At 38.9% G+C, this 22,482-nt stretch overlaps 2 protein-coding genes across 3 annotated transcripts in view; one reads left to right on the top strand and one right to left on the bottom strand.

The window, feature by feature from the left end:
- Positions 1-13,742, top strand: part of LOC144656921 (pleckstrin homology domain-containing family M member 2-like) — a 40,796-nt gene extending 27,054 nt beyond the window's left edge. For both annotated transcript variants that reach the window (XM_078517182.1, XM_078517181.1), the window contains exons 13-26: positions 1,481-1,571; positions 2,532-2,602; positions 3,344-3,426; positions 4,321-4,456; positions 5,880-5,970; positions 7,350-7,434; positions 7,510-7,540; positions 8,101-8,135; positions 8,355-8,415; positions 8,498-8,599; positions 9,844-9,918; positions 10,856-10,975; positions 11,956-12,075; positions 12,393-13,742. In XM_078517182.1, coding sequence (XP_078373308.1) covers positions 1,481-1,571; positions 2,532-2,602; positions 3,344-3,426; positions 4,321-4,456; positions 5,880-5,970; positions 7,350-7,434; positions 7,510-7,540; positions 8,101-8,135; positions 8,355-8,415; positions 8,498-8,599; positions 9,844-9,918; positions 10,856-10,975; positions 11,956-12,075; positions 12,393-12,494 — 1,203 coding nt within the window. In that variant the 3' untranslated portion in view covers positions 12,495-13,742. The remainder of the gene's footprint in view (positions 1-1,480; positions 1,572-2,531; positions 2,603-3,343; positions 3,427-4,320; positions 4,457-5,879; positions 5,971-7,349; positions 7,435-7,509; positions 7,541-8,100; positions 8,136-8,354; positions 8,416-8,497; positions 8,600-9,843; positions 9,919-10,855; positions 10,976-11,955; positions 12,076-12,392) is intronic.
- A 154-nt stretch (positions 13,743-13,896) lies between these two features.
- LOC144656922 (uncharacterized) lies at positions 13,897-22,359 on the bottom strand. Its single transcript, XM_078517183.1, has 7 exons — positions 22,060-22,359; positions 21,519-21,672; positions 19,997-20,113; positions 17,048-17,154; positions 16,633-16,691; positions 16,061-16,197; positions 13,897-14,213 (listed from the first exon to the last, which is right to left on the bottom strand). The coding sequence occupies exons 1-7, from the start codon at positions 22,081-22,083 to the stop codon at positions 13,942-13,944; spliced, it is 870 nt and encodes a 289-aa protein (XP_078373309.1). The 5' UTR covers positions 22,084-22,359; the 3' UTR covers positions 13,897-13,941.
- Positions 22,360-22,482: the final 123 nt, after the last annotated feature.

Raw genomic sequence — 22,482 nt, 5'->3', positions numbered from 1 at the left:
TGCGAAAAAAATCTCAGAAACACTCCAAATGTCGAGTAATGTAAGGTAGATCGTGACGACACAATTTCTGATGTTTTTAGCCAATCCATTCAGCAGAATCTGTTCAGCACGTGCACACTTTGTTGTATTTGGCCAATCAGCGCGCTACTAATTTGTTCAGCACATGCATGATTCTTATTGATTCATTGGCAACTAATTTCCAAGACATTAGATGCGTCTCAGATAACAAAGAGGTTTCAAATCTGTTCGCTTCAAAAAGCCAAAATTCCCGAACTAGAGATTGAAATATGAAAGAAACTTGAATTAAACTTTGTTTAGAATTTAATTTCATTTATTTTAAGATGAAGGCAAGAAATGCATTCCAAAGCTTCAAGATTTCCAAAGCTTCGAAAATTTCGAAGTCATACAAATTTGCATGCGTAATTAAGTTAGGTCTGGCTAAGAAAACAACACAGATTTTATCAATCAGAAGAGAGTTTTATTTCGTTTCTCGAAATTTATAAAATAAATTCCCTATACTACATTTTTTTCCTGGATACTCCGGCGTTTTTTCCTCGGGAAACAGGGCCTTTAATTTTCCTAAAAGCTTGTTGCCCGAACGCAATTTGCAGTGTCTCAACAACAACAATTCAATGTGATATTTGAGACATCACATATTGTGCGTGATGAATTATTCTCGGAATAATAAAATAAACTTGTTCCATCTTTGGCCACAAACTTGTCCGACCAGGCTTTTACCTTTTAAAACCTCAATTTTTTTTAAATACTTATGTACTGAATGGATTCAACTGCAGTGTGGAAAGTTTGAAAGCTTTGTTTTGGCAAATCTTTGTAAAGTTTGCTTTTTGTTTCGTAATTTATTTTTTGTGTTCAGTTGCTCATAGCCACTTTGATAAAGACCTATAGGACTTTAAAACAGCGGAAACCTTTCCAAAATAGCGGCATCGGACAACAATGGCTTGAAACTCTCAAATAGCATAAAGTTTACAAGATTTCTCACTAAATCTTCACTACTTTGGTATTATTTTTAGAACTGTTTGGTTAGCCTTCATAAAATCGCATTTTATTCCATAAACATTCAAGATTTTCAAAGAAAACGCGCAATGTTTATTGATTGACCAAAATCATAAAGCATCCCGTTGTACTCGTTGGCATTTCTACCGATAGGTATCACTAGTATTACAAAGTAATGTATGGGCATATTGCACAGAATTTTCTTAATTTCTCAGCTTCTCAAGGATCCACTTTAAAGAACAAAATGTAGGGTTAACAAGAGTCATACAGAGATACGTTTCACCAAATTTTAAATCTAAAGGTGTAATATTCAAGCTTTAGAATTATTTAATCATACTTAATTCATATTAAATTATTTAATTTTATTTATTTTATACCTTGTTTTTGTATTTTTTAATTTTTTAGTTATTAATTTATTTCCACATGTACGTTAATCAAAACTTGCCCTTTGTTTGTTTTACTATAGATGCTGGTGGTAATGTGTGGACACCTTAGTAGTCAGCTGTACTTTGTTTATGTTCTCCTCACAGATCATGCAATTTATCTGCTAAAGAAGGGTAAATATCGAATTGAGAACTGACTATACTAGAAATTACAATACAGTCATGTTTTTGGCATTACTCACTCAGAAACAATCAATTGAATCTGGCAGAAAACAAAAACCTAACCCTACCCTATTCCGCCCTGCCTTTACCCAACCTGTACTATGCTGCCCTGTCATATCTAGCCTGAGTATCAGGCTTTTCTCCCCCTCCCCTTACTGGCCTGATACTCAGGTTATGTCATATCTACCCTATCCTACCCTTCCCTTCCCTGTGCTACCCTGGCCTATCCTACTGTACCCTGCTAATTTTCCAGTATACTTTACCCAACCCTACCCTACCCTGCCCAACCATTTTGCACCAACAAAGGTCTAATTCTTCAAACATGTGTTACATTTATAAATTCACGACTGCAGTCACTTTATTTAACTTTATCGATGTCTAGCTGATTATTAACTAAGTCTATCCCAAAAACTTATGGTGGTCCAGGTGATCTGTGGGCTGTGCGGCACAGTGTTGTTAGTTCCAAAGTTGTAACATAACGCAAAATTAAAATCATGCAATAATGGCAATAAAATTTATGTTAGTTGGCAGACATACATGTACATGTATAAGGCACAACCTTTTATCAGTGCTACATTTTGCATCAAGAAAAAAAAAACAACGTAAGCATGCTGGACCCGAACAGATATGTAGGAGCCTATGCCCAAGGTGGAAGACTAGCCACATTTCCTCCAAGTTTTCTGTGCACTCTTCACTTGAAATTAATGAGTTGCTTTAGTGAAAAAAAAAAGAAACCTGCAAATGAATGGTATCAAACACCAGACATCTTTGGCACTCTCAACAATCAAACATTACATCAGCCCCTGGCTTAAAACCAAAACACTGGTAAAGCATTTTGATTTATCATACACATTGTATGTACGTTGCATCAATGTCACCACAAGGATTTTCTCAAACATTTGTACTTTTCAGTTCCATCACATGAGGGCAAAAGCTTTCAAGTTCATTTGGCATTTTCATTTGCAACTTTGAAGAAAATAGAGGTATTTATGTTTATTAATCTTTTTTAATGACTGAAATTAAGTGCTAGGAAATCACATAACCTTGTTATGAGCTAAAAGCAGTAAATTAATTATTTTTAAAAGCAAAGTGCAGTTCAACTTTAAAAGCACGGTTTTTTAACTCTCTGAGCTTCTTGTTTATGATGGTGTCCTTATGTACCTTATTGTTACTTATTTTGTGGGGACTTATTTATTAAATTTTGCAAAAATGGAAGGGGCATATTTCGCGGGACTTAATTTTCTTGATTTGACCAAAAATACGAAATAAACATAAAAATACAATAAAAAATGTTAGATATAAATTTTCGTGGGCCAACAATAAGGTGTATTTTTAGGCCTGCAAACAGAAGGCTGCCATGTGTTTATGTACATGTAAATCTGCTTTAATAACAGGAGTTTGTAAAACAAATATCTATTCATCATCATCATCATCAAAACCTTTATTTACACACGATAGGGTTTAAAGCACAATGCTTGTGGGGTCGTGTATTAAACTAAATATTGCAAAATACTAATAAACTAATAGATTTCTAAATTACAACTAAATTACAACTAAATCTATTATACAACATTATTATATTTAAGGGGGTGTAAATAATAACAATGGAAATAATATTTATATGAAGTTTTTGTGGCACATTTAAAATTCTCAATGCGCGCACAAATACATGTTAGCATGTTAATTGACTTGGTTGATTCAGTAATTTTTTTCCTTTTGTTTAGGTTGGACTAAACTATCAAACAGTTACTCTGGCCTCCAAAACTCAAAAATGTGTTTTATTTGTAGCAGATGAAGCAGTCACCAGGTAGAACAAGTCTTGACTTATGAAATATTGCATCTCAAATTTAGTGGTATTTTTTCAAGGTTCTTTAATCTTGACATTGATTCAAAATGTTTGTAGCTGGCAGAAATGTTTCATATAATACATTTACCACAAACATGAGTGAGAGTTTCATGACATGTCCAAAGCCACAGAAGGAAGAGTTGAAAATAAGGCAGTGGAGATTATTTGGAAACGTAATGAAACATTGTCAAGAGTGGTTTATGTAGCTGTTGTGGTTTAAATTTATCTTTGCTTTAAAATTTTTCAAACCAGTTTGATTTTCATTTCCCCTCTCCTCATTTTTTTTACATAATAACTTTGTTTTAGAGCAGTTTAGGAGACTGGAAGAAGCTGCCGCCAGAGTAGCGTGCAGTGTTAAATACTCTTGTCTTGTTGTAGCAGTGAAAATGAAGTTTTAAAAAAAGATGCTTATTAAAAGTCAATGTTTTTGTGATTTCAGTTCCATGTATTTTCATTAGGAAATGAACAAAAGAGTAAAGTCTTAGAGAAAGCAAAAAAGAAACATCTTCCAGGAGTATCATGTCGGTGCCTCTTCGTTTGCTCGTCGGCAGTTTGTTTTGGCTCCGTCGGGCCCAAATGATGGTCTTGACTGCTGGGTGACTTGGCTGGGGTCTGCGCTGCCCGCCATCTTGTTTTTCTCGGGCCATTTCACTTCTGTCCTTCGTCCTCGTCTCCCGTTCCCCCCGGCTCCCTCCCGCGGCTGGTCGCCTCTTCTCAGGCGTAAGAGGGAATTGGGTATTATAGAGAACTACATTAACAATTAGATTAAACTCAATTAGAATAAAGTCAATTTTAAAATGTTTTAAGTGAAGTTCAACATTTAAGTTTTAAACGATTGTTGATGGTTGTCTTTAGAGATCTTTTGTCATCAGTGACAAGCATGATAGTGAAATCAGGGCAAGGATCTCTTCTCTCCAAGATTGTCTCTACTTCCACCTTTCAGCAAGAAACTCTGATAAAAAAATGGATGAATGAACTTGAAAACATTCAGGTACATTAGTCAGTGTAAGTGAAGAACAGCTCCCAGAATAACCTGTTGGCCTTGGAACTGTTGGCAGACAGTCAGCCATTTGTCAGGTGACTGTTGGCCGACTGTCAGCTGTCTGTCGGCCAACAAACGGCCCCCACTTGGCCGACAAATAAAAAAAAAGGGAAGACTGTCCGCCAACAGAATTTGCACACATGAACGTAAACATGTTGGCCGACTATCAAGCTATTCTTCACTTATACCCATTAGTCTGATGTAAAACTAGCTTCCTTTTACTGGCAGTGAGCTGACCATTTTGCATGGAGTGTGATGTCAACATTTCTCTTTCTTTAAGTAAAAAACAAAAAAGAAGCCTTTTTTACAGTAATGAGTCACTTTCAATGTTATGATGTTAAATTCTGTTTTTCTTAGTCTAAACTTATGTTACATGAGAAATTAAGTAAAAAGACTGAAAAAGAAGGCAGTGTCTTTTTAAGTGTTGTCGTTAAAGTGACATCGCTTTATGCCATGTGACAGTGGACTGGATCAGTTGCACGTCATCGATTGCCACTGATTTAATGAACTAACATCCAATGTTCATTTATCGAGTTTAAGTGAACAGAAATAAAGTTAAACTCAACAAGAAATTGCTGCGTAGAACACAAAGCAAAATACTCCCAGGCAGTTAGAGAAGGTTTAATACAAAGTATGAACGAAAGAGACAAATTACATTTGATTAGTTCTATTAGATTGGTAAACAGAAATCTCTACATTCTTTTTATACATTTAGGGCCGACGTAAACAATTACAAGACAGCATTTGACCTTGCTCACGAGTAGTATTGTATATTAAATATCGGATGTCCCACCACAAGATAACGCAACTTGTGTGAACAACAACAAGAAGTCGAAAAATAGAAAATAAAATGAAACAAAATATTACTGTTGTTCAATAACAGCAAATCTATGAGAATATTATTTCATCTTTGTAACTCCATAACTACCATTGATATCACATTTTATTTGAATTTAAACAGATCCCCCATTCCTAATTAATGCAATCACTAACTTTTCTTCTTCAAAAAATGTAAGCTGTCAGTGTTTCGCTCACCCCACCGCTCCCCTGCTCCCAAACTGTATGCCATTCTTTTTCCAAACTTCCTGCTGTACCAAACTGTGTTACTGATGCCAATTCTCCTCACTCCTCAGTTGGATAACAATCATTTAACACACAAGTTGTCAGCTACTTTTATTTATGTAAATTTTTTGACAAATGTCCTTGCCATTTATTCCACCTCAAGCTGTGATTCAGCTCGTAAGACTAATGTGTTATTTGGAGAACAGTGTCTTAATTAATGACTTTAACTATTCCTGACTAAGTTAATTGTGTCTTCCTATGCTTTAGGCTTTTCTGTGTTGCTTACATGTACTCTTGTTTGTTGTTTCAGTGTTGCAGTATGGACATCAGGTGTTTTTCTTTTGTGCGGTGGTATGGACTATCAGGGCCAGATGCCAGCATTGAAGTTCTTAGCTACAAAAGTACATACCAGTTGTTGATGACTACTATTTAAACAACAGAGTGTTTCTGTTGATGAACTATCGGCTGATAGTTGCCCCACAAAAAGTTGATGTTCTTTAATTAAAACAAAATTATTATTTGCGTGGAAAGCGAAGCTTCAACGTTTAACATGATCAATTTCCAAGGGGCAACTAATAGGCCGATAGATCCGAGACCAAAACATTCTATCGACTTTGTCTTTATTGATCACCACTAAATTTTCTTCCGCACACCCATTCAAAAATAAGCATCTGGAATTGTTTTTAACTCCTTTGTGTGTTTTTAGCATTAAATCTCAAATAGGACAAACGAAACAAATCGTTGTATTGTTGAGTACATTCTAATACGTCAGATGTATTGAAACATGTAGTTAAAGTTTCCTTGCCTTCAAAAACTTTAACTGCCTACAATCTCAACTCTTTGGTTATTTGGGGTATGTATTCCCTCCTGGACAATAATGTTTACAGCTTCTTTGCTGACCTTCGCAAGACGATAGACCGTATTTTTTTAAAACTCAGAGACTCAAAGGACAGTGCAGAATGCAATGAAGTCGATCAATTGAAAGTATGATGTTTTATGTTTGTGTTTATTTGCTTTATTTTACTTTAAATTAGACGTTGAAACACCACTTGTGTTCCTTCCCGGGTGTTCCATACGCTTATCTTTGCAACGGTAACACGACACTTTTGTTCATTTGTAACAAGATACTTTTGTTTTCCTTAAAAATGCCGTAACATGATTCTTTTTTGTTTGTTTGCTTTTTTTACAGCGAGTTCGATGGCAGTTGTTTTGCTTTCAATAATAAAGCCAAATATTTCACTTAATTTATTTAGGTTGCGGTTTTAACTGCTCAAAAGACGTTCTCAAAAAGTAAAGAACAAATCAAATAAAAAAACATCTCTTTCGAAAGGTTTTTTAAGGATATGAAAATCAGGTGCAAGTTTTTGCACACCTTATAACGAAAGCGCTCTGAAAGTCTCAAAAACTAATTTAATAATTTGCGGTTTCAACGTGGCGCCACAGAGTCTCTTGCATGTATTAACTTATTGTAAAATATTGTTGTTGTTGTTGTTGTTGTTGTTGTTGTTGCAGGAATCCTACCGCAAACACGCGATACAAGCGATGTTCATGAGATTCCGGAGAATAACGTAGACTAATCTGCGCATGCGTTAGGTGCAAAGTGCGTTGCCCTCCCAAAACCAAGCCTGCCAAATCACAGACTAAGAGGCAAAAATCCTACATGTACCTATAAAAAGCCTCCTGAATATAAGCTCATGGGATTATATTCAGATTCAGCTAAAGATACAACTTGTTCAGATTATAATCTCCTCTTGTAGAACTTGCTTTGTGTTTTTTGTAGGTGTAAAGGAAGGTTACATGGACTGTAAACAGCCACAGTATTTAAGAAGAGCTTTCAAGTGGACCACTAGTTATTTTGTGTTAATGTAAGTCTGCTTTGTTCATTAATGTTGTGATAAGATGATTTAGAAGTTCTAATTTCTGTTTTTTTCGTATTACAGGAATGGAACCTTGTATCAACATGTTAAGCAGGTAAGGGTCATGTTAAAAAAACTATGTGATACAGAAGAACTTGTGTGCTAGTTTCTCGGCTTTTTGGTTCTGTCCGTTGTCTGGTGCGTTTCGTTGTTTTCCTCTTGCGGTGTCCTCGGGCCCCGTCACGTGAGTTCCGCTCGCTCATGTGGGGGCATTCGTTCTGCATCTGTGGCCTTTGTGGGCGCCGTCCTCTCTGTCCGTTGGCACCACTCCATTCGCGCGTCAATCACACGCATAAATGGCTTCTTTCTTGCTGTTTGTCCACTGTTTGTACTACCAATTAAATTTTACCTTTGACTTTTTCTCACAAAAAAGGTTTTCAAAGACTTTTTGACCTCGAATGTTGTTTTTGATACGATTAATTAGTAATTGGACCTCGTGTAGTACAATTCAGAGAGTAATCGAGCTTGTAATTTCAAATCAACCGATTTTACTCGCCTGATTACTCCGTGAATTGTACTTCATTCAGTCCAATTACTATTACCAGGCAATGTACTATAAGTTAAATTGTTTTCAATGACACATGTGAACTTTCGGTTTTGTTATTGGTTTGATAGGGTGATGAGGTTGGCAAAGTTGTTGTACAGCTCAGGTAAAGATCTCTGTTATTTTGCCTCGTGTTCAGTTGTATAATGTCTTGTTCTTTTTTCACCGTTTTGAACCTCGAAAGTTCATTGGCTTTCATTCATTACATAGAGGTAGTTAAAGGTACACGAAATAGGATCAAGCAAGCTAAAGTAAACTTTATTGTGGCGGTCTTCCGTATTTTGAAAGTTACTTTGGGTATAACTGTACAATGATTTTGTTGCAGAGGATCACGATGTGGAGGTTGTCGAAGAGTGAATGATCCTGACCGCCCTCATGCTTTTGAGGTATGACTTTGCTTCCCTTAGGCAGATCGCTTTCTCTCGGTACAACTTTGTACAAAGTCAATATTACTGTGTGTTGTCGTAGGTTGTAGCAGAGGATGGATCTCCATTAATTGCTCTCGCTGCCTTCAGTGAGGACGACACTGCTGATTGGATTTTTAGAATTTGCCAGGCTGTTGCTGAAACGGTTAGGACACAGTTGATCTTTTTTTCCCATAAGTTGATCCATAAAATAAATTAATCCCAGTGGACATTAATGCTGATTGACTAAGTGGGAAAGCCAGACGAAAAAACATTTGGCTTTCGGTAAATAGTTCCCGACCTAAAGAAGAATATTTTCCTGCCTAACAATTTCTTGGCTGCGATTAATGTAATTTACATTCCATCAAACACCTTTCTTTACATGCTTTTTAAAACTCTCCACATTATTAGTAGACACTCAGCCCGCTGTTCTAATTCGCTGATCTGTTTGGCTCTCCCGCTGTTGTCTGCTCGCTGATTGGACAGGATCGCGCATACGTTGCTTTTACGTTTTCTATGAACGATGTTAACAATACAGTATTTAACACTAGGAGACCCACTGGAAAAAGATGATTTGAGAAAGGTCCTTGGAGAAAAGTAAACATGGCTGTGCCTTGTTGAATGTGTGTGGCAGGCATTCACAGGAGAGGGAAAAGAGGAGTTTAAGTGCGAGGCGCGAGGAGAGAGCACAAAGCGCGAGGGAGGATCTCCCTTCCCCCTCCCCCAATCGCGCATTGCACTCGGACTCTCCTTCTCCTTCCCTTTTGAATGCCTGACACACACGCAAAGAAAACTCAAGCTCGAAATGTAATTGAAAGAGTACAATAGCACAGTCAATTGGCGGGAATGAGGTTTTCCAGCATTGTCATGATGTTGTTTTGAGAAGTATGTTATCTCCATATTACTCTTTGATGAATATTTATTACTAAAAAAATGGTTTACGCAGGTTAAAATGATTACTTAGGTTTTGTTTTTTATTTATCATTATATCTCAACGATTAATTTCCATACCATTTTATTTTGTACCACATCACGTGGTAAAAAATCGGACAATGGCTATTTAGTAAATAAACCCCTTCAGGCGGTATATTGGAGGATAATGCCCAAGGCTTAAAGATTGTCGAAAAATGAACATTTGGCCGAGAAGCGAAGCTTCGAGGGCAACTGTGAAATTTTGAGGACAACTGTGAAATTTTGAGGCTTCTCGGCCAACTGTCGGTTTTTTTTTTTTTTTTGGACAATCCTTCAGCCTCGGGCATTATCTGTCAATATACGAGCCGCCTAAAGGGGTTTATTTACTAATTAATAGTAAATTTAATTGTTAATTCTATTATTCAAGGTTAACCTTCCTTCAGCCTGTGCCTTGCTGCTGAGAAAGGGTTGACTGACAGTGTTTCTATTTGTTCTCAGTTTGACAGTGAAGACGAGATGAGCTGCACAGTGATGAAATGCGTGCCCTGTTGTCTTATCCTCACTGATCTCAAGGTACGTCTACTGCTGCTGTGTCTATACCACCTTACCTATGTATTCACTTCTAATTTTATTTTCTCATTTGTAAATTCATAAAAGTGCATTATTCTTTAGTTTTCAGTCGAATTAAAATCTTTGCCACGTCGAATTATTGCAGTGATTATTGATGGTTGCGTTAGTTGTTTTTCTTGTGAACACTGACGACCACGTGATCACCACGAATTCTAACTAAGGAATAAAGTTGCTGACTCGTTCCCAGTCGTCTTTTGAGTCCGCCCTGAGCCAAGGAGGGAATCATTATCCTTCGCGTCTTGCAATTTTCGCATAAGAGACCACTGGGGACGAGTCAGCTAAAGTTGAACCATTTATTATGACGATTTATACGGTTGTAGAATTCTGATCAATCATCAAATTGTTTATTCACACACGTCTGTTATGTCAAAATGGAGAAGTTGTCTAAGATTCACTTTAAGGAACCTTACTAATTGAATCGATGTGATTAATATACATGTATTTACAAAAACAATAGGTGGCAGACAAAATAGCATTTCAGGTATTTGTTTGCAATATTTTTAAACAAACAGACACTGCAGCCCGACTTTTCAGATTTATGGTGGATTTCCACTGACGCGTAATTTTTTACGTGCGTTTTCGTGCGTGAAAAAATTTAGAGACAATGTATGAACGAGTTGCGTACACGTTTACGCAAGTCGTTCATACATTGTTTCTAGATTTTTTACGCACGAAAACGCACGTAAAAAATTACGCGTCAGTGGAAATCCACCTTTAGGGTGGACGTTTGGACATCTTATATCTGCAACGAATTCGGTGCCCGCCCGCGCCCATATTTTAGTTTTAACATTTCTGGCATGAGTTAACCATAATCACAGTGGTGAAAGTTAGAAGATTTTAGCACGAATGTCCTTAATTTATGTTTTCTTTCTTCCAAAAGATTGTGGCATGTCTACCCAACCCAAACAAAGAGGAAACATTTCAGCTGCTAAGTGAATGCTCTGTTCAAAGTGTGACAAGACTTTTTCTGGACAACGATGTCAGGAACTATTGTATTTTGGTAATTTTGTTTCTTAGTAACCTCTCAGTAGGTGTTGGGTACGTGTCTTTTCCAATCGTGTGAATCACTGACAGATGTAGTAAGTTTTAAGTATCTTTATGTGTGCCGGTAGGTGCATTGTAATTTATCGTTTGTTTTTTCCGAGCACCGTGATTAAGGGAAACAATCGACAAAACGAGGAAAATCCAGGGATAGATGATCGAGGGGATGACAGTGAAGCTACACGATGCGATGAGGATCTGCAATGTTTTCGCCTTGACGATATTTTTAATATTTTTTTATGATTCGTGAAGGAGAAACAGAGGAAGCTTCCTCCTTTGGTTAGTTAAATGTAAATGTTCGAGTATCTAAAAACATGGCTCCAAACGTGCAGACCACATTCGTGTCGTTACAAACCAAGACAACATTTGATGGCCACCCATACTGTATATTTTACTTTAGGGCATTTAATGGAGGACCTTGCTTTACAGTAACGTTTTCCATCGGTGCACTCAACTCTTGGGGGAGGGGAAGGGGAGAACTCGTCGGAACTTTTGTGCGTGGCTTATACCGCCAACACAGTATGACGACGTTCAATTTTTGTTTCCTCACGTGCAAAGCTAAACGGGACTTCCATCTTGCTTATTTCATCTCGTTCTTTCCATTTCTGGCATTCTCTTGTCATAAACCGTTTTACTTTTAATGAAAAACAGGCCACGTGACCCGTTGCTGTCCAGGCTCTATTATATCAGCCGTCTTCTAATATATTCTCCCCACACCCGCCACCCACCCAGTAGCACAGCCATTCTTATGAAACATTTTCTGAACTCTCTCAAAAGGAGTCGTACTTATGTGCAAGGTTCTCAGGCTTCTAGTTCAGTACATAATTTCAAGCCAGCTGGAAGCGACTACCCTCAAAGGACTATTCAGTGCTGCTTGCTCTTTATCATCATTCCAGGGTAGTGTTTTTTACTAAATTTATTTATTGTTTTGTCCTAAAGGAATTTGAACGCAGTGAAATCGCAGGCAGAGAATCATCTTGGTTTGTTTGGTTTAAAACGGAATATGAACTTGCAAAGTTTGAACGCGCTTTACTGGAAGCTTGGCAAGAACTATTCCAGGTTTGTATGTGTGTATACATAAACAGTGGAAATGAGACTGTCAGCATTGCGGCAACTTGTTTGGCATATTTACAAACCTGATCACTTGAGTCATACAAATGTTGGTGGAGTTTACTATTCCGTGATTCAAAATTTGACACTTTTTGACACTTGTTCGACGGTTTGCTTCGGCTTACTTTGGGTTCTGTGTTTGGTTTAGCCTACATAAAGTGCTTCGACTGAACGTTTGCAAGCTTGCAGCAAGCCTCTGTTAGAAACGACATGTATCGTAGGTTTTACATTGGTTTGAAATGATTGAATGTATGTTTTATCCGCAGATTGATCTTCAGTTTCTTGTACTGGGTGAAGGATCCATGAGAGAAACAGCGAGACAGCAGGCTAAGAACATTGGAGATCTTTATAAAAGCCAAACGGCTTAGCCTAGCTAGAGACCAACAAAGATATACCTTCCATACACGTTGTGTTTCCCAATTGTAGTGCTTACAAACATTTTTCTAGGCCTGTTTATAAATAAGATTGGGTGCTCGGTGCATGGGTGCAAAATATCAATTAAGAATCAACTGTAAATCGCATTGATCCACAGGATACCATGTTTTTATTGTTATTTTTGTAATTAGAAAATTATACAGACTAGTCCCTCGTTACTCTCAATACGACAAAAGGGAAGGGCTTTGTAGGATGGTTGTAGTGAAAAGTGTTTAGATATTTATTTTTAATAATACCTTTATTAGTTTTGTGTACACTAGGCCACCAAATACTAGTAACTTATTTTATTTTACAATCAGAATTTCTGAAAATGGTTTTCACCAAGTAAAAGAGGACGATGTGCAGTAGAAAATTGAATTTCTTTCCATAAGCTCGTTTGTACTGTAATTATTCACAAAAAATGTTGAAGCCACGTAAAATGTTTCTGGGGTATAAAAGTTCAGGGTTCGTACATTTTGTTTTCTAAATTCCATAAAAGGCAGGACAGCGACCTATAATCTGAGAGGAAGATTTGTAGTCCTAAAAGTAAATTGAGAATTTGATCTTGTTCACATCGCATGACCTTTCACCATCCAAAAAATTGCGTTTTGTGCAATGAAAGTATCTTTCATATTGCATAATTCATATTTACATCAGACTTCTGTGCTAATTCCACTTTCCTTCCCAAGTTTCAATTTTGAAGTGCAAACTCAATGTAGCAAGGGTGGAAAGAATACCCACACGACTACAGTATAATAGTACAACTTTACAAAAGAATTGCTTTTGGGTTGGCTTGGGGTTGAATTGTAATACGCGTAAGACCTAAAACTCTACATCATATTTGGAACATACACGATGTAATATTATATATCATACATATTGTAAACGTTTTAGTTATACTGGGCTATTTTGGATCTTTTTAGACCGCGAGTGGCGAGTAGGGTGAAAATATTGACTCTTTGGAAGTAGCGATAGGAAAATGTTGTTAAATTCCTCGTCACTTTCCGATCTGTGCGGTAATAGCGAAAGAATCGGATGAAACTAACAAAATGTAGTAACAGCGAGCATACTACTTTATCATATGACCTTGGTATTGATTAACCCAGTCTCTAAGCGGACACCATAATTAACTCAAGCCATGCACTGTCAACGATTCAATGAGAGAGCAGAAACACTCGCAAATAAATGTTAGTTTTAAGTTATCAGTGGGCTTATGGTCTGAAAGGTGTTCAAAAATATTAGATTATGGCTCGACAACGTTAAGCTTGCATTTGAACAGAAATCTCCATTTGGTGATCCACTTGACTTTGTCTCAAAGTCACCTTTTTGTGGTCCATTTTTGCTACTTTTGACTTCATCTGGAACTTAACAGGCAAAACTAAAACAGAATCTTTTGTTAAATCATAGATGACTTGAGCAGATATGCTTAAGAAAAGTTGCAACAATTAATAATATGATCTTGGGCGGCTTCTCTCTACTTGCTGCACACTTGAATGCATCTAAATCGTCCCAAGAACAAGACTTGTAGCCGGCGATCAGGTGACCAGTGTAACACTGTTCAGGGCAGTCTTCGCCACCATGAATCTCTGGCTGACGACATGTTATTTGACGTTTGTAACTCAGCGTGATACAATCACATAATGTGGTGTGGACATAGGCTATAATACAATCAGCTGTTGAAAGAGGATCAATGATCAGAGTAGAACACACCACACAATAGCCAAGTTTGTAAAGTGGTTTGTCACGTCTAAAATTCGTAATGCCCTTCAGCAGTCCAATAATATTTGCCGAGCTACTAAAGATGACCTTGCGTGTGTAAAGTTGAGATTTAACCATAGAAAGTAAATTAATGAGGAAATTTGAAAAGCACACAGTCCTTATGGTTAGTCCGTTGTAATCCAAATAGAGAAGTCCAGCTCGCCTTGGGCAAGACACTGCTGTTCATTGGCTCTTTCCACCTAGGAGTATGAATTGGTATTGGTGAATCTAGCTAAAAAGAAAGGGATGGGGAGAACCAATACTTCTAGTAGCGTTATGCTACTCCTGAAAGCCGCCTAGTAATAAAGACAACATAAATCTTCGGAGAGAATTTGGCAGAACAAAGCCCTAACTGGACCACCGAAAAATAATCCCTGACGTACCTGACTTTGAACCTTAAATGATGTTACTTACTTCAAGTTGTTCAGCTTTAATAGCTCTGACTCAAATTATTTTGTATTAGTCTGTCAATGTTAGGTGAACTGTGCCTGACTTATTTCAGATTTTTTTATGTTGTTTTTATAATTAGTACACTATTTTATTTCTTAGATGTTATGCCACTGAATCCTTTTGTTAGCCCATATATTATAACAAGCAACATAAACCACGAAACATAAACTAGTATCCACACAATCTACAACCCTAAACAGAAGTAGTTAGAACGCTTTTCTTATCTGACACTTAAACCCTTCATTGATTAGTTCATTATCGTTTCATTCACTTGTTTGTGCTTACAGGATGAGTTCAGGTTACCCCCTCCCGCCTTTCAATGTTGGAAAGTCCCTTGATAGTGTTTTACACAAACTATATTGGATGTGGCAACATTGTAAGGGGGATGGGGGAAATAGAGGTATTATTTAATATCGTGCCAACAGTTCTGACGATGGTTGTAGGTAGCAGGCAGGATAGGTCGGTATGCACTGCGAGTGCGACTTCTTTTTTAGCTGCTTCCACCGTACACCGCGTACGAAAACAAATAATCCGCAACTAGATAGCTTGGATTTAGCGGGGTTTTTCTAGATTGCGCATAAGATGGGTGAATACGAAAACAAAGAGGACGTTAATGGTTTTCCCTGACTTTTAAGGAAAAGGGATAGCGACTAAATCGTCCCCTGCCTTGTTGCCTCCCATGAAAAAAAGGTTAAGAGGAAATCCGCCAGGACTTCGAGTAGTTATTGGAAAAAATTATGTACCAAAACTATTTACACCTGATTGCAAGCTTTTGTGTTACTGCTTCAAATATCTTATCGAAAGAAATCTTTTCTAACAACACCAAACATCGAAAACAAATTTCGAAGTTCCACTGAATTCCCATAAAACGGTTCAAAGATGTGAGCTTTTGCCCATAGTTTGTGAACTTTGAATATCATTTTCTCAGACTCTGATAAGAAATTGTTGTACCAGATTTTCCACCTTTGCAACTTTTTTGTTCTCTTTAATCTTATCAAAAATCTTTTCTCAACACCAACATCGAAAACAATTCGAAGTTCCGCTGATTCCACTATCGCTTAAGACGAATTTAGAAAATGGCTACACGTGAGATTTTGCCTATCCTTGTGAACTTTGAAATTCATTTTCTCAGACTCTGATAAGAAATTGTTGTTGGTGTTATCATGGATAATTACTTACATCTTTACCTTTTATTAAGGGTAGGAAATAACGCAATATGATTTAAATTATTTTGGTACTTGATTTTTGTACAACTTTAATAAATATTACTCGACTTCCTAGTGGATTCCGTCTTAAGCTCTTGTTGGCTTACCTATTTTCCCGAGCTTTAGATAAACTTTATCCGTCAACAGCTCCCCTCCTCCATCGCGTAAAAACTGGATTATAATATCTAGATTATTGATGTCACCTCCATTAAACTGCAGCTTTACAGAAACATAACCTCCTTCTCTGTGTTTTAATAACAGAAGCTAGTATCAACTAAGTGAATTAAAATTCTTGTGCACAGATCACATTCGTTTGCCAAGACGATAAAAAAAAAAGCAACAGAAATACACAAGAAATTAAAAATAGGGCTTAAGGTGGCTCGACCCAGTTTTTTCTGCCCTTCGTCCGTGCGCTCTTTTTTTGGGGTCGGGTCCGTGCTGCGTCACACGTTGCTCTCTGCCCTCCTCCCGCCCCCCTCCTGGGTGTTGCCTCGCTCTGCGGTCGTCTCGGGTCTTGTTCTTGCTTTGTGGTTGCTCCGCTGGTCGTCTCTCTGTTCCTCTTCCTTTCCTTTTCCTTCCTCCTTCCTTTGTTGGCGGGGTTCGCGCTGGTCAGCACCTAATGGTCCTTAATCGATAACATAAATGGCAGGATACTAAACTTCAATAGCAAATGACTTACCTGAAGCCGATAACATAGCTGCCTTTGAAACTTGACATGTTTGTATAAAGATTGTCAATCTGTGCAAGGCAAAACGTTTTAGTCACTATAAGTTTCCATAAAAAAAAGTATTGTAGCGACAACATATAACGGGTAGAACACGGTGTATTGTAAAGCACTTCAAAAAATACAATTCTCACTTGAAAGTTAAGTGGCGCCAAGATGAGCCGAATGTTGAACCCATGTAAACTTAAATATGAAGAAAACACGCCTATTTTACATTTTATAGTTTGCTTATACTTACATTTTTAATACGCGTTATCCACCGACCGATATTAAAATACTCGTATAATTAACAGAATACCTAAGGTAATATTTCATAACCGAACTCCGATGTGCATTGGGACAACTTCATTATTCTGGTAAAACTACTTACAATTTGAACAATTTCATTAGCAGTGTTGATGAAAGTGTTGTGATTTTCCTTAGTTAGATCAGGGCTCCACATAATGGCTTTCGTTTTGAACTCCACAAAGAAAGTATCTGTAGATAAAATTAGAAACCATGTCACAGAACCGGCGGTGATTCGGGGACTATTTACTATTAACTGTAAAATTAATTAGCTCATTGTACAAGTTTGAATAATCAATCATATTCCCTTGATCGCCGTTATACTAATGCTCAGTGCAGACTGCTTTGTACTGTTTAGAAGTAAGTAGGGATGTTTTACTCCCCTTTTGGGAGTGGAATCTCATTAACAAGGGGTGGATACATTAACTGGGTGACATCATAAGCTATTGTCTTGATCTCATGATTTAATGCTGTGGAATCTAATTATCTTATAGCCAGTTTGACCGGTTTGTAAGTAACTATTCTTAGCTTGGTTGGTATAACCCGTTTGACAGGCTTCATTTTGGTTTTGAATCATAGTAGCGGTTTAAAGTATTGCGCAATAGAGGCATCTTTTCTACTTTATTCGAAATCACTGAACCATTCAGTCTAATAAGCAAACTTCTTATCGCATAAATTATCTACTTGATGGCTTTAAAGTCGATGCTTAGTTCTAAGCAAAATCGTTTGTCATATTCTTTCTCCTCGTCCTCCTCCCTCCACTGCAACCACCACCACAATTCTATGGTTTAACTCCACCACCACCACCACTGTGGTGGTGGTGGTCGAGGTGGTGGTTGTGATGGTGATGGTGTTGGAGGTGGAGGTGGTGGTGTGGTGGTGGATGTGCAGGTGATGGTGTTGGAGGTGGAGGTGGTGGTGTGGTGGTGGATGTGCAGGTGATGGTGTTGGAGGTGGAGGTGGTGGTCGAGGTGGTGGTTGTGCATGGTGATGGTGTTGGAGGTGGAGGTGGTGGTGTGGTGGTGGTTGTGCAGGTGATGGTGTTGGAGGTGGAGGTGGTGGTGTGGTGGTGGTTGTGCATGGTGATGGTGTTGGAGGTGGAGGTGGTGGTGTGGTGGTGGTTGTGCATGGTGATGGTGTTGGAGGTGGAGGTGGTGGTGAGGTGGTGGTTGTGATGGTGATGGTGTTGGAGGTGGAGGTGGTGGTGTGGTGGTGGATGTGCATGGTGATGGTGTTGGAGGTGGAGGTGGTGGTGTGGTGGTGGTGTGCAGGTGATGGTGTTGGAGGTGGAGGTGGTGGTGTGGTGGTGGATGTGATGGTGATGGTGAGGTGGAGGTGGTGGTGATGGTGTTGGAGGTGGAGGTGGTGGTGGGGGATGGTGTTGGAGGTGGAGGTGGTGGTGTGGTGGTGGATGTGCAGGTGATGGTGTTGGAGGTGGAGGTGGTGGTGTGGTGGTGGGGGGGATGTGCAGGTGATGGTGTTGGAGGTGGAGGTGGTGGTCGAGGTGGTGGTTGTGATGGTGATGGTGTTGGAGGTGGAGGTGGTGGTGTGGTGGTGGTTGTGATGGTGATGGTGTTGGAGGTGGAGGTGGTGGTGGGGGGGGGTGGTGGTGGAGGTGGAGGTGGTGGTGTGGTGGTGGATGTGCAGGTGATGGTGTTGGAGGTGGAGGTGGTGGTCGAGGTGGTGGTTGTGATGGTGATGGTGTTGGAGGTGGAGGTGGTGGTGATGGTGTTGGAGGTGGAGGTGGTGGTGTGGTGGTGGATGTGATGGTGATGGTGAGGTGGAGGTGGTGGTGATGGTGTTGGAGGTGGAGGTGGTGGTGATGGTGTTGGAGGTGGAGGTGGTGGTGTTGGTGGTGGATGTGATGGTGATGGTGTTGGAGGTGGAGGTGGTGGTGTTGGAGGTGGATGTGATGGTGATGGTGTTGGAGGTGGAGGTGGTGGTGTTGGTGGTGGATGTGATGGTGATGGTGTTGGAGGTGGAGGTGGTGGTGTTGGTGGTGGATGTGATGGTGATGGTGTTGGAGGTGGAGGTGGTGGTGATGGTGTTGGAGGTGGAGGTGGTGGTGTTGGAGGTGGATGTGATGGTGATGGTGTTGGAGGTGGAGGTGGTGGTGATGGTGTTGGAGGTGGAGGTGGTGGTGTGGTGGTGGATGTGATGGTGATGGTGTTGGAGGTGGAGGTGGTGGTGTGGTGGTGGATGTGATGGTGATGGTGTTGGAGGTGGTGGTGGTGGTGTTGGAGGTGGATGTGATGGTGATGGTGTTGGAGGTGGGGGGGGGAGGTGGTGGTGATGGTGTTGGAGGTGGAGGTGGTGGTGTGGTGGTGGATGTGCATGGTGATGGTGTTGGAGGTGGAGGTGGTGGTGTGGTGGTGGATGTGCAGGTGATGGTGTTGGAGGTGGAGGTGGTGGTCGAGGTGGTGGTTGTGATGGTGATGGTGTTGGAGGTGGAGGTGGTGGTGTGGTGGTGGATGTGCAGGTGATGGTGTTGGAGGTGGAGGTGGTGGTGTGGTGGTGGTTGTGCATGGTGATGGTGTTGGAGGTGGAGGTGGTGGTCGAGGTGGTGGATGTGATGGTGATGGTGTTGGAGGTGGAGGTGGTGGTGAGGTGGTGGATGTGCGTGGTGATGGTGTTGGAGGTGGAGGTGGTGGTCGATGGTGGTGGATGTGGTGGTGATGGTGTTGGAGGTGGAGGTGGTGGTCGAGGTGGTGGTTGTGATGGTGATGGTGTTGGAGGTGGAGGTGGTGGTGTGGTTGTGGATGTGCAGGTGATGGCGTTGGAGGAGGAGTTAAACAATAGAATTGTGGAGGTGGTTGCTGAATGGTTCAGTCAAGTCAAGACTTCCTGCTTGGTTAATAAGAGTTAAATATCATGTTTCATTTACTTGGATGTTTCTTACATCGTCATGGGGAGGTGACATCGAAAAAGTTTAGGAATACTCGGAAAAAATTCTTATGTAACTTGGTCTTTAAAAAATGAACGAAGCCTTATTTTGCATTACTGCTGTAAGTTAACTTTCCTTGTGAGTACTTACTGTTTTCCGTCTTTGTGCTTCCCGTTATCTGGCTGATGATGGAAGCGCTTGTATTCATTATTGCTGAGCTTGATCGATTTGGATTCACAACAGAGCTCACGTTCACAGTGAAATTAACTGCAGGACAAATCACACCCACAAGAATAGTGATAAATTAATATGTATCGCGCTCTCAGCCTTATACAGCAGCTACTCAGTTCTGGGTTTGTTATCTTCGGATATTTTATAATGGATTTTAGAATCGATAGTTTCAGCGTGTTCTTAGATCTCGGAGAGGTGCCGGATTAACTGTAAAAGGATTTCGGAATTTTCCTGTTATATTGGTATCTTTTTTATCCTTAAGCGAGATTTTCTCAGTCGCGTCATTTTACGTACGTTAACAATCGTGATTATGAACGGCTTGCATCTGCGGAATTGGTTCAACCACATTCAACGTTTACATGTGAAAGGTGGTCCTGGTTGACGTAAGCGACGTAACGACATAAAGAAAAGTTCAAGTCTTTCCTTATGTCTTTATGCTTTATATATCATTATGTTCCAGCTATGTCGTTATGTTATGTTGTTCACACTGGTGACATAAAACATCAACGTAAAGTGTTTTTTGCACTTGCGTGACCTTGCCGTTATGTCGGTAGTGTTAACCAGGCCAAACCGGATGTCGCGCATTAAAGAAAGATACTTGGCTACTGTTTGAAGAATACAGGAAATTTTTTTTTTTTTTTTTTTCTTGTAGACTAATAATATTTTAAATTTTTAAAAAATTGAGTGCCCTTTCCTCCCCCCCTCCCCCTTTAAAAATTTTAAAAAAAAAATTCTTTTTTTTTAAGGGTTTTTTTAAGGAAGAGATTAAACCTTTTATTAAATTAAAGGAGGGAGGAAAAAATTTTTTTTTGTTGCCTATTGCGCTCAATTGAACGCAAGGAAAAAGAACAGAAATCAAGTTTAACTTAACAAGAAATCACCGCGTAGAAAAGCGAAATACTTCCGCGCAGTTAGAAAGGGTCTGTAAAATATATATACGAAAGAGACTAATTATATTCGATGAGAACTATAAGATTTAGTAGACAGAAATTTCTAAGTTCTTTTAATATATCAGCAAAAACCGTTTGAATTTCGTTTATCAGATGTCACGCTACAATTTAATACAATCTTTGTTGAGACAACAAAGGGAAATCTAAAAAATATATAAAAGATATTACTGTTGTTCAATTGAAAAAAATCTACGAATAAAATGTACTATTTGCATCTATTTGACTCCACAACTACCGCCAGTACCGCATTTATTTGAATTCCAACAGATCCTCCCAATGCTATTTATGAAATCACTAACATTGCTTCTATATGCTGCAGTTCGATAACCGTCTTTTCACGCACAAGGTGTTAGCTTCTCTTTATGTAAATCTTTTGACAAATTTCTTGGAAATTATGGAAGACCCCATGTGAAACGTCATCGCTTCTGCATGCATTGCGTGCTATTTATTTGTATTAGGATGGTACAAACACCGCGCATAATATGACTCACCTGTTTGAATTGTTACGTTGCCAAGGAAAACCGAGACGTTGTTTGAGGAAACGTTGAGGTAAAGTGAAGGAGATGGAGATAACAAGGTAACATTTTGTTGCTCCTCCGACGGACAGGGGAGGTAAATAACAATGAATGCAACAAACATCACTGCCTGAAATAAAGTGTTTTAGATAAATACCGTATTATTGCGTCTTAATAACATGAATAAAAGTACTCGCTGGTTTCAGAACTAAATCTAGCTTCAAGTTTTGACAACAGAATACCCGTTTAAGCAGTGATTTATTCAAACATTTGGATTTCAAAATGTTTCCATACTTCGACCCACCACGATTATTTTTTTGGTGTTTCCAAAATACTTCAGTATTTAAAATTATGTACAACGTACAGCTTGCCATTAGCATGGAGAAAACGAGATCTGCCAAAAAAAAACATTTTTTACATGTATACACTTCTTGATATGTTGTAGTCTAGAGTAAGTTTATTGCGCTACACCGTGCATAAATTACAAAAAGAATCATGAGAATCATTGTGTTCCTACCTGACAAATTTTTTGATTTCCCATATTTCCTTCAGTTATGCCGCGTAGAATTTTTTTGTGTTCGAGAGAAGAATTAATCTTTAATTAAGTGTAGTGACGACTCTAGGGAATACTGTTTTTGTGTTTCTAGGTGAAAAGAACTGACAAGTATAAATAATTTACTTGTTTCAAAATATCAGATATTTTATAAACATGTTTTATAGTGCTGTCAGACGCGGCCAAACAGCCTTTATCACGGCCCATAAAAACATTGCATAGTTATAGAAGTGAGCTAACAGGGAGCACGTTTATTTTGATCTTAAAGAACGCGTTCAGTGAATTTTTCTTTAAAGAAATAACAGAGTAGACTGTAATGATTGTCATCACCAATAGGATTGACAGCCGCAAATTACTGATTTGATTTGATTTGATAATGAATTTGTG

The sequence above is a fragment of the Oculina patagonica genome, chromosome 6 (assembly GCF_052425735.1).
Source record: "Oculina patagonica isolate OP01 chromosome 6, crgOcupat, whole genome shotgun sequence".
NCBI lineage: Eukaryota > Metazoa > Cnidaria > Anthozoa > Scleractinia > Oculinidae > Oculina > Oculina patagonica.
This window is presented reverse-complemented; position numbering and strand designations above follow the sequence as displayed.